General features: G+C 37.8%; 1 protein-coding gene across 1 annotated transcript in view; it reads right to left on the bottom strand.

Annotated features, from left to right (window-relative positions):
• Positions 1 to 13,190, bottom strand: part of LOC148646816 (uncharacterized) — a 138,813-nt gene that overhangs the window by 32,210 nt on the left and 93,413 nt on the right. The window contains exon 6 of the mRNA XM_088609199.1: positions 3,738 to 3,911. Coding sequence (XP_088465325.1) covers positions 3,738 to 3,911 — 174 coding nt within the window. The remainder of the gene's footprint in view (positions 1 to 3,737; positions 3,912 to 13,190) is intronic.

Raw genomic sequence — 13,190 nt, 5'->3', positions numbered from 1 at the left:
AGTACACGAATATAATCATATCGTTATTAAATTCTTTAGATACGCGATTCCATATTATATTGGCAGAAAAGCTTAAAACTACCACTTTTTCACACGCTATTTCACATGCTAGTTAAATACTTCGATGCTTAAAATTGTTAGGGAGAAATGGAATACCGGTGTGTATTTTTTCTTTAAAGTACCGATTCCTGGAATCTGACTGGCTGACACCCTTCTGAAGTGGTTCCATAAAATCTGGTATACGGAAAAGAAAGCGATGATAAATACAAGTGTCTTTTAATACACTCTTTGCTGTGCTCTTGAGGATCCTTGTGATATTTTGAGCTCTAGTTGAATGATAAGTGTCGCATTTTAAATCATTTTCGTAGTTAGAAATTATGAAACGCCCTGTTAAAAGCAAGGAAGTTTTTATGCCCGTTGAAGTAAAACAAAATGCCTGACAAAGTATGGCTTGGACAGATTCCAAGTGCTTGTACAAATGTGCTAAAGAAATTATACTTTGAGTATACAGCTTGTCCAAAGTCATCCATTATTAGTACTATTAGTAATATCTTCGGTAAAGGCTTTGATGCATAAATATTTCTGATAAAGGTAGGTTGTGTACTTTTGTTCAACTGAGCAATCTTGCTTTCATAAAATATACCAACATTTTAATGACTGATGATTAACATGCTGTAATACACAGTTCAAAATTAAAAGCTCAAATGCTGTACGTGAGAGGTTAAGCTCCCCCTGGCGGTTTTACAAGGTGACGCCGGATAGTTTCCTGCATGACGTCAAAGGACGCTAGATTAACCACGTGATACTGTGTGACACTGCGTGATACCGCGTGATACCGCGACACGCCCACCAGGGTATGCCGCGAAATACCTCACCCATTTTGAATGGCTGCATCTGTAGATGTTATGTGCACTGAAAAACATGTTACACGCCTGCTAAACCACTGGGTCAATGGACAAGAGCAAATTTGTTTGGCTGATCACTACGACCAAGTCTGAAATAAGTCTGAAAAAAGGGGATCTAATTGGTTCAAATTGCTGTCATTCATTATGGACCATTTAGAGCCCTAGGAGACATCACTGCCTCTGTAACATGACTCAGGAAAGAAAAACAAAACCTCAGCAACCAGTTTGTTTACTTAGCAACCAGGGGTCATCTATTGTCAACAACTCACCCCTGCTGATAAGCTGGCAGTGAAAAACAATTAAAACTCCTCAAGCACTGCCCAGAGGATTAGTTCAAGTTCACGTTTATTTGAACAGTATACAGTAGACCGAAACGATACTCCTCCTGGTCCATGGTGCAAATATAGGCAGGAGAGACAGGACACTGACATAGACATTGTAGACAGGATAGTAGATAGGATTGTAGTCAGGATACACATAGCGCAAAGTGCAGATAGTGCAAATTACAAGGCAATACATAATACAATATACACAACACACGGTGGGGGAGGGGGGTTATATAGTAATATAGCAATAACTATTATAGCTTTTCATATTTTTTAATAATAATTCTGGATATGTGACCATTATCATTCCAGGTCCTGTATTCACAAAGATTATGTAATTTTATTTATATTTTCAAATTCATCTTGATGTTTTATCCAAGCTAGTACACATATAGTAACGTATACAAGCATTTTTAGCTGTCTGACAAGGCTACAACGTGAAAATTGATCTTTTAAAAACCAAGAAAAAAATATTTTTCTTGCAAATTTCTACCTGGTGAGAGGACACAGTAAGACATATAGTATAATAAATCTTAGACTTCTACTGCATACTGTATAGTTCTACTGTATAATTACATTTTGTAATTGCAGAGTTATAATGAACTGTTTGAGAGGACATCATTCCAGGTGGAAATTGACTAAACTAAATTGTATTTTCAAACACAAAAACCGAAATGAAAAAAACGTGGATCCAGAAAATGCATTTGACAGGGTATTACAACCTTTTGTATTTAAAACTTGTAGGTTTTCACAATGTTTTTTTTTATATATATACAACCAAAAGCACAAGAACAGGCTAATAGTATTCTGTCAGAGAGCTTAAATTCATACAGGGGAACAAGACGAGGAGATGCTTGTCCCCACTGATTTATTCTATCAGAACATAAGACAACACAAGGATACAGAGGGAGGTGATATAGCAGGAGGAACACACAATCAGGCTCTTTATAAAAATGAGATGTTATTATATACAGCCGAAATTCAACAACTTTTTCTGTCACAGATGTAATCACAGACTACACACTTGTCAGAATAGGGATTAATTCTGAAGCAATGTTAGTGGGGAATCTATATCCCTGGAGGTCAAAAACAAATTTAATTTCCAATAGGGTTGGGATAAGATAAGATGTTAAGCACTTTCAATACCCAGAAACCTAGAGAACACATTAAAATGTAACTAAAAAGGTGCTAGAAAATCAGCTCAAGCAAAACTTCAATAGATGGAAACTGCTGCCTGTCTCATTCTTGAGAAGGATGAAGACAGCAAGAATGAAGGTACTTCCAGGATTTCTGTCTTGTTCCAGACCTTCCTTATGCGTCTCAATGACCATTACTAAAACATCTATTTTATGTGGTTTAAAGTCAGGGTCCCATGCTATTGTGACCATTGCAGTTCCGTACGGGCTCGTGCCCTCTGCCGCTCCACCCCACCAGTTCGTCCTGCAACACTTGGGGCACAAAGCTGGGTCTCCGGTGTTACGCAACAGGGAACCAGCCACATGAGCTAAAGGAGACCACGCGCAGGGAGGGCGATGACGTCACCACGTCCCAACTAGCTCCGCTACACTATTTCTATAAACCCATCAAAATTACTATTTCTTTCTTTTTTTCAGAATACTACTTCTTTTCTATGTGATTACTGTATTTAAATTGCAGAATTTATTTTCAGAATGTGTTGCTTTGTTCTGCTGGAAGCAAGCAGGGCAAGCAGGCGAAAGTGAAACATCAGAAACATAAAATATCAGAATATACAGGAGGAATACAAGAGTAAGACACAGGTGAAAAAAGGAGGTTGGCACTTCCACAGCAATTGAAGAATCTAATACCATTCAAATCTGCATAAATCCAGCAATCCCCATTCATGGAGAGAATATGAGTAAAAAGTTCATATTAAATATTGAAAGAAACACCAATTACAAACAAAATATTATAAATTTGGAATCACAAATTGTTGGACGAATTGCAAGGAAAACCTGGCATATTATAAATACCTTTTGGTATGAAAATAAATTGGTGAATAATTATTGAAGAAATTCCTTTTATTTCTTGGTCAAACACCAGATGAACTGCCTTCAGAGAAAGGAAGATACTTGTTTAGAACTGTCAGAACTGCAGCCATGAAATAAATCACTAGAAACTGGTTAAAGCTGGAAAGACCTTGTGTTCAAATGAAGAAGGACTCGGTGAATGAAATCTCATGAAGAATATTACTCACAGAATTATAAATCAACAACAACATACTGTATACACATGTAAAAAAGATGGGCGAAATGGGAAAGATTGCATGTCGAGTCTCTCTGTAATGAGATATTAACAAAGAAGCCACAAACAACAACTTGTATAAAATTGCAGAGCAGTTTTTTGTCTTTCTAGATGCCCCCCTTCTTTTTTGTTCTTTACTTCCTATGTATTTATTTTCTAATGCATGGGAAAAATGGAATGTTGTGTGTCTCAGGATACCTAAATAAAACAATAAAAAACTAAGAAATCACCAGTGTTCACTGACCTCAGTGTTGTTAATTTACAGTTGGGATCCCTCAGAGCTGCAGACAACAGTTTCACTCCTGAATCCCCCAGGTTATTGAAACTCAGATCCAGCTGTCTCAGACTGGAGTGTTGAGACTGAAGAGCAGAGGCCAGATCTTCACAACATCTCTCTGTTAGTTCACATTCCCATATACTGCAGACAAAAAGACAGGAGAACAGCTGAACATCTGCACAGCTCATCCACATCTTTCTTTCCAAGTCTTCACTACAACACCCAGCTCAGCAGTAATATACAACATCATGTCATTATGATCTCAGAGTGTCCATGGAGGAGGATGATGAAGATAACTGCTGCTTCAAAATTTGGGGTCCAGAAGGAAGAAGAAACTGTCAGGAAGGGAGACAGTGGGAAACAGGGAGACACACAGAGTTACAATGAAAAGAAAAACAGAAAGAAAGACTTTGACTTTTAACCATAATAAAAAATGCTTCACAAATATTAGTATATTTTATTATTATGTTATCTTCTTATAGTTATTTTAATTAGTTATAGGGTTGTTGTTGTTTTCTTCAAATTAATCTCAATGTAAAATACCAACACTGGAGTATGTGAACTGGAGATTTTATTATTGTTGTTTGTAGATGTTGAGAAAAACAACATTCCCATTTGAAGAAAAAAACAACAACCAGGGCTTTAAGTATAACAGTGCATAAAATAAAAATAATAAACAATAATAATGTGAAGCAATAAACAGCATACAGTACACAAAAACAACCCCTATATACTATACAAATCCCACTAAAAAGAAAAAAAAAACAACGATAATGAAACTAAACAAACCCCATTCCTCCCAAAAATATACAACACTGCACACTTTTTACACGTGACTACACATACTCCCACATGTAACATAGTCAAAACACACCGACACCTTCAAACAAGAATCTCTACAATTTAACTGGAGGCACCATGGGCGACTGATTTTTTATTAAGAAAAAAAAACAATGAATTGAATAACTTAGGAATTGCATGACTTTTAAAAGCTATTAAAAACGAGTTTAGTTAAAAAACACTTTTTTTGCGCATTAAAACGGATTATTTTTCTTCCTCGTGAACAGCTTGGAAACTTACACTGTAAATTACTTTTTAATCAAACGTTTAAAACACTTGAATTTCATAAACACAAAGAAAAAAAACATATTCTACTATTTTCCTATGGTATGAAGCAGATCAGTAGGTCTTTTTTTCCCCAATCAGAGGCTGGGAAAATAGCTCCCCGCCCAGTGCTCTGTGTCAGAGAAGAGGCGGCACTGAGAGAGGGAGGAGGCGCGGAGCTCTGTAGTACAGAATGAGCCGTCTGCAGCCTGGAACGCTTAAGGCACAGATCGCGTCTGCCTGTATAACTTAGTTTTTGAAATTAAGCAACGTAAATCATTTCCTTTGACTTCTAAGTCCTTTAATTATCAGTAAGGAGAACTACTTTCTCACCCATTATATTTATTTTTTAAACCATTGTTAAACAAAGCGGGATCTTATTGTACTTCCTAATGACATGACATGTGGAAAGATTATACATTTTAATCGCCTTTATGTTTTTATAAATTTTAGCAAAGTCTCATCAAAACAAATACCACAAAACTATTCTCGATTGTATTTCTGAATGTAACGTCGAACTTTCTGGGGTACAGTATGTGTGGAGTTTGCATGTTCTCTCTGGGTTCATGTGGGTTTTCTCCAAGTACTCTACAGATACCTACTGTACATACTGGTAGGGTTAATTGGCTTATGCAAATACTGGCCCTGGTGTGAGTGTGTGTGTATCTGTTTGTCTACCCTGTGATGTACAGTATTCTGGGTGTACATGTATTCAGCCTTGGGCCATTGCTTGCTGGGATAGGCTTCAGCTCCCCTGTACTGGATAAAGAGATTAGAATTATATATAGATTATAAAAATTATTTTATACTGCTGGCTTAACAAAACAGCTTTTCCACTTCTCTGGCACATCAGTATCCATAACTAGTCTGTATTTAGACAAATTGCCTCTAAATATAAATATCTTCAGATGCTGGCTCTGGATCAGCATCAGCTATGTTTGCCCATTATTCAATTTATGTGTACCCTACACAGTTGAACGCTAGCAATTTCACAAAATCTAAAATACAATCCTCATTTCAGTATCCATGTAAACATACAGTCTGTTATCTTTATTATCTTCCTTTGCAGTCTGTAACATCTCCTGTCCATTTGTCAAAAGTATGCCTAACCCTCTAAGGAAGTGTCCTTGTTATCAGTGTATTCCTCAACTTTCCCAAATTATCTTTTTCCTAACTACATCTTTAGTCTTAACATGCTCCATGAGAACTTAATTCTAACCTGTGCCTTTTCATCTAACAATGGTCACAAACAATCTTTGTCTAATTTTACTCTACCTGCCATTTTTTTGCAGCCTGCAGATAACACTTTCAGTTATTCTAGATGAAACCTTTTCTACTATTTTGAGAAACTGAAAATCCTATTGTAATATCCCTGTCTCAACTCCTCTTCATTCTTCATTTCAACAATACTGTTACTACAGGAAGTTTCAGGTCCATATTCCAGCTTCTCAGTTGTTCATTTATTTCTTCCTCACTGTCCAAAGCTCCTTTTACTTTCTTAACTCTACTGCTAGTAGATCTTTTGTCCACACATCCTCCCTTGCTTCCTTTTCAAACTTTCCATCCTTCTCCTTCAGTGTCTGCAACCTGGCATCTCTTATTCTAGCCATACTGTACCTTGAATATCCCTATACCTTGCATTTATTTCTAATATACCTGTATGCTGTTATTTTGCATACAGTATGTTTTTTTTTGCAAGAGCTCTTCAGACACGCTGTTACTAGCCTGCAAATAACTCCTAATGCTTTGTACCCTGCAATAACTCAACTTAAAGCCTCAAAAACTTCTTGTATTCATTGGTTTAAATCACAAACATCATATGTAAATACCGGCCATAAAGCATTAAAAAAAGCTGCATTGTGGAACATCACACTGATTTAGTTTATTTAAAGGGAACTAGAGAAACCAGAAGGGCTTCTTTTTCTAGAATCGATGACTGCACATCCTGTTCACTGGGGTAATTAAATCCACACCAAGCAATCTCCAATATATTCAGAATTTGACGCCAGAATCCTGATTGGGTTGTATTACGCCTATCTTCAAGTCCATGCACTGGGTTCCTATCAGGTTTTGAGTAAACTTCAACATCCTCATCCTCATTCAGTACCTGTCTGGCTTATTATCTGTCTACTCCCCACCTTGCAATCTTCATTCGTCTGACTCTGGTCTTCTAGCTGTCCTCAAGAACATCTACATTCTGTGGGTGACAGGACCTTCTCTAGCTGTACCCCAGAGCTCTGGATTTGTATCCACAGTGATATCAGAGTCACCCACCCCGAGTGCATTGAAATCTAACCTCAAAACCTTTCTTTTTAGAAAGGCTGTTTTTTAGTGTCTGTATCTGTTTTATTTTCTAACTTCGGTAGCACTTCTAACTGCTTGTCTTTCTTATATGTATTTACTTTGTAACTTGTGGTCCTTATAACTGTTTTTACAGCTGCTATATTGTTTTGAGATGCCTAGATATGTACTACATAAAATAAAGTTTATTATTATTATTGTTATAGAGAAACATGATCAGATTTTCCCTGGTTAAGAAAAAAAGATCTAAACTATACTGGTTTGTCACTCTTCTCACACCCTTTTTGTTAAATGGCTTTGCATACTGATCTGATCAATCTAACTGTACATATTTTCTGTGCTTTCCCTATCCTGTTAGATTTATAATTATAATCTCCTTCTCGAAATGAGTCATTTCGAAATTTCACTGTTTTCACAGTTTTCACTGTTACCATCTTCCACCAACACAGTGACAAAATATACACTGAATTTAACTTGACAGCTGCTGAGTCCTAAATTCATCCTGCTACCAACATTGAATAAAAATGATTTCTATATTTATGTCTTTATTTAGTGGTTTCATTAGTGACATGCTAAATTACTTTCTTGGAAAAATGTATTTCATGTGTTCCAAAAAAAACATGACTTGCTTTAACACAATATATTTAAAAATCGTTTCCCCTCGCAATCTACCTGAATGCTCAACTATTTAAGAAGCCTTCCATGAAACCACGTTTGCTACTAATTCATATAAGGCTTTCTGATAAAGTTACTCTGTTTTTCATGTGTGTTAATTTTCTGACTCTTTATCCCATCAAACCTCCAATCTCACCCTGCCAGAAATGCACCTGATTATTCAAGCTCTTCACTCTCTGCCGAATCTGTTTCAGGTTCAGACGTTCTTCTGTAACATCACAGCTTTCTCTGATTTTTTGTATATCTAAGCTTTTGCAAGTGTCCCTGCATCCCTCTTCTGCACTATGTCTGGTCATGACTTTTTTCTGTTTGCTTATTTCAAGGTAACACCAGCTCCATTTCTAAAACATTTTGCTCATGTGCTTTTTTGTATTCATTTACATCACTAACACTTTTTATGTCCTAAATTTTAATTTGCCTTAATTTTTTAGACTGAATTTTAGTTCCACTCTTAAAAAACTTACGTTTTCTCTATTTTTTGTTTCTTGTCCTACAGAGCTCTTTAATTGTGAAGTTTCCAGCATGTTTACATTAATCTATGCACATTTTAAACTGTTATTACTGTAATTATTGCATTATGGCTTAATTCACCCTTTCCTGAACTTCAATGGCAAGCAGTGCTAGTGCTGTCTCTGGTGCGATCTTTTGCAGCTGAAATCTCACTGTTGAAAAGAATAAGAAATTAGTTGCTCATAAATACAATTACTTCATAATTTTCTAATTTAATTAAATGAGTTTATGTGTCAAATATGCAGCCTACGTACTATGATACAGCGCACACTAATACTAGAGTGGACACAAGAGCTACTATGTAATTCTATACCGTTGTATAGGAATATGTGCCACGAACGTAAGTGACCAATTGTATTTAAAAAATGTTATCTCAGCTAATAGGGAGGTAGGAAAATGTGAGTGCCAATCCAATCTTGTGAGCACATGAAAGCGTGATAGATAGTAGAAAAATATTTAAAAACTGTTCTAGGTTAATTTGAGAAAAATACCAACCTTCTTTTAACTTCTGAGATGGACTCCCGTAACGGAAAAAAAGGGAAAATGCAAGCTTGCGGATCGCTAAAGCAGGTAAGACCCACACTTTTTGTGAAGAACTTTGTTTACCGTTGGCAAAAGAGCTGACACGTATTGTTACGGTGCAGAAGAAGGACCCTTAGCAAAATCCTCTGAACTCAAAAGTACTAGCAGGAGTTTACCCAAAAACGTGGGTCAGGTCAGGCCAGGGTCAAAAACCAGTAAATCCACAATAACAAAGCCGAGATCCAGAAGACGGGGAACGAGGAAGCTCTAGCTAGGTAAAACCCAATACTGAGCAAGGAGTGGTGCGTCAGGTTGGTGTAGGTAGCAGGTGGAAGAAGGTGTGTCTGATTAGTTAATTGGAAACTGCACTGGAATGTGAAGGAGTTGATTAAGGGCGGTGAGTTCTCCAGGGACATGACGTAACACGTATTACGTGTGGAGAAAAAGCTGCTAAACAGCTCTACCTGCTGACCCTTTCAAATGACACAGTCACTTGTAGACTTATTGATATTGCAGATGATGTCAAAAGTTCACTGAAAGAGCACATGAATAAAATGAGCAGATGCTTTTCACAGCAATTAAATGAGTCTGTATATGCAGTTGATTTGGCCAATTTGCACGTTTACTTTAGATATGAGTTTGAGGGCACGTCCCATGAGGACTTTCAGTTCTGTAAGCTGCTACCAACAAAAACTACAGGAGAGCACATATTTCAGCTTCTGAATGAATATATTGAAGAGAATTGCCTCAACTGGAAAAAATTCATTGCAGTTTGTACAGACGGTACTAGAGCGATAACAGGCAGACACAGCGGTGTAGTTGCACTAATTAGAGAGGTTGCTCCAGATATGAAGTGGACGCACTGCAGCATCCACTGCAAGGCCTTGGCTGTCAAGAAAATGCTAGAGGATTTAAAATCTGTTTGACTCTGCTGTCAAAGTTGTGAATTGTATCAAGGCTCAACCAATGAATTCACATCTGGCTCACCCTTCTCACTGAAATGGTACGTGCTTAGTGCTATTTTTATTGTATGTGTGTGTGAGTGTGTGTGCATGCGCTCATGTTGGTCATTGAGATTTTCTGTGGTTCCTATGAGAACCACCCTATGGGGTGGTACTTGGTCCAAAAAGTTTGAGAACCACTGGACTAGAGTGTTGAGACTGAAGAACAGAGGCCAGATCTTCACAACATCTCTCTGTTAGTTTACACCATGACATCCTGCAGACAAAAAGACAGGAGCACAGCTGAACATCTGCACAGCTCATCCACATCCTTCTTTCCAAGTCTTCACTACAACACTCAGCTCAGCAGTAATATAAAACATTATGGCATTATCCATCTCAGAGTGTCCATAGATGAGGATGATGAAGATAACTGCTGCATCAAATTTTGGGTTCAAGAAAGAAGAAGAAAGATTAGAAAAAACTGTCAGGAAGGGAGACAGTGGGAAACAGGGGGACACATGAAGCTACAATGGTTGGAATAGGGAATTAGAATGAGAGAGACTTTTAACCATAATAGAAATTGCTTCACATTTTATGGTGTTTTGTTAAAGTTATAGCTTTGGTTGTTATTCTTCACATGGTTAAATTCATACAAAATGTAAATTAACAACACTAGAGAAAGAGAACTGGAGATTTTGATTGTTATTTGTAGATGTGTTGAGGAAAACAACATTCTCTTTTGAAGAAAATAAACAATTTAAACAAAAACAAGCAAGGTTATAACTATAACAACACATAATCAAAATGTGAAGCAATAAACAATCTCAATCATAATTTGGCAGAGGAATCGACCGTGTGACTGCATCCACTTTGTACTGTATGAGTCATGAAACTGAACTAAAGTACAAAACAGCAGGTCAAGAGAGAGCAAGTCTGTATGAACCAGAATTCTGCCTCAGACTTTGTCTGCCTCAGGGGAAATCTTTAGACTTGGGATCCATCTGTACATTTCACTTGAATACCATTAATATTAATACAGTTGGACTCCATTGTCAATAGAGTACTGTACATTAGTTCCGTTAAAATTACTATTATAATGTGTGAGAGTCAATTATGTTTGAGAAAACAAATCAACTTTATTATACCAAACAAACACAGGGAGGCAGAGGTGCACATTTGTATTCCAATTGGGAAGGGAGAGACAAAGAAAAGACCCCCCCCTCCCGACAAACTAACTACATCTACACTAACTAACCAAACCAAAAGCAAAAAAGAAAAGCACACAACATGTCTTTCTCCCATCCCTATAACACACCATTCAACCAACCTCATTCACCATCTCCAATCTCTCAGTATTCCCCCTTTTGCAGTCTCATTTTCCCCTTTTAATGCTTATGCCTCATTTGCTTAATATTTTAATTGGCAGCACCCAGAGAAAAAAGAGAAAACAATTAGGGAAAAAAAAACTGAGGACCATAACAACCATTGATATAGATTCCGGGTTAGAAAACTAATCACATTTCTCCATGATACTGTGACAACACAGTGTTAGTGACCCCCATGAACAGGATTGTCCACCACTCCAGACACACCCCTCACAGCCTGCCGGAGAACATTTTTTACATTTTTTGCAAGCTCTCTCCTTCAAGAGTGGTGATGTACTCAGCCCCTCATCATGGCACCAGAGCACGGGGCACACATCCTCAGAGACCTCTGGGTCCCTGTCTCACAGACTCTCAGGCCCTGAGTCTTCAGCTCACTGACTCCACTGGCCTTTCTATCTGATGTCCTCTGAGATCATAATGTAGGTCCCTCACCGAGCCAAGCCCTTCTGTCGCAGATTCCTGGACTCACTGAGCCTCACCTCTCACACGCCCTCCGGCTGGTCCCTTTCAGGGAGATGGCACCCTATGCTCCGAGTCACCACAAGCAGCTTCCTGCTCTTTCCCTGATCTGGAGCCTCCTGCTCCCACCTGACACTCACTGGTCCCCTCACGGCCAGTCAGCATTCCGACTTCTAGGTCCACCTCCAGCCTCTGACATCCTCACTTGAAGCCACCAGACTAAGTCACACACACACAGTCTCCAGAGACTCACTCCCGCACTCAGACCTCTCATTAACAACCCCGAGTCTCTCTTCATCACATCCCACTCGTGCTGAGACTCAACACACTTTCCGTTTTAAAAAACAAATACACAACCTCCCTGGCTCCTCACTCTGATGCCACTCTGTGTATACGCTGCACAGGTCTGGCTTGTCAGTGTCACTCCCAGTAGCTCACCGATAATAATAATGGACATTTCATAATTTTATTTTAATTTTATTTTTTATTTTGAAAGGCTAAGAAAACCTTGTCAGTTCAGTAACATCACCAATTGTACTGATGGAAATACAAATCAAGGCTACTAAGTTTCCAGAAAAAGTGAGAGGTGTGTGACAGCTGTGGTGTATGAAATGAGGGCGTGTGTTATGCTCTACTTATTGCTCATACATTTCAGGCACCTCAAACCTCTCAAAAAGGCCACATATTGGAAGAAATTGTGGACTACAAAGAAAAAAGTGGATTGCAAACTCTGATCTTTAAGAAATTTATAACTGAGCTGCCAGAACATAACATCTCTTTTACTATTTGCTTATAAAACTATGACTGTGTGTCTATTACTGCCCATAAGTATCTTTATAATTTTATATAATTTTGTATAATTTGTATAATTTTAGATTTTGAAAAGGTTTTGAGACCCATGGACCTGGCTTTATAAAACCTTCATGCAGAATGTGCTGTCTTTGTTCCCCCAGTTTCAGTAGAAGACACTGGAGTAGCACTGGAAAAGCACTGGAAAAAAAATCTGGGTATTTTCATGAGCTACAACTTTAAAAAATTGACTTTTAAAGAATGACAATTAAACCCCATTGTTTTGTATCCAATTACAGTGTGGTGCCTAGTGGAAAGACATATTAAAATCAGACTACATGGGGTTCACACTGCCCAGTCTTTCATCAAAACTTGTATTTTATCTGATGGATGCTCGTTTCTTTTTCTTCAATTGTTGAATAAGGGAAATAACATTTGCATCTTCCATTGTTAGGGATAATATACAAAATTTTTCATTCTTTGTTACTTCCCTCTGCTATGTGTTTTTATGGGGTTACCTGGGACATGGAACTCTGGATCACCCCTAAAGTAAGATAATAGATGCAGGAGATACAGCTTAGTGAATAGTGTTCTAATGTTACTCGTCGTTACTCGCACTCCTTAAGGATCTATATCAGCTGGAAATTGACCTGTCAAATTGTCTGTCATGGATACACTTCTCATTGGACACTATTTGGAGTGATCTGAATTTTGCTTTGAGAAATCCTAAT

The sequence above is a fragment of the Lepisosteus platostomus genome, chromosome 16, assembly GCF_059453375.1.
Source record: "Lepisosteus platostomus isolate fLepPlt1 chromosome 16, fLepPlt1.hap1, whole genome shotgun sequence".
NCBI lineage: Eukaryota > Metazoa > Chordata > Actinopteri > Semionotiformes > Lepisosteidae > Lepisosteus > Lepisosteus platostomus.
Note: the sequence above shows the minus strand (reverse complement) of the source record. Positions and strands in the feature narration are given on the sequence as shown.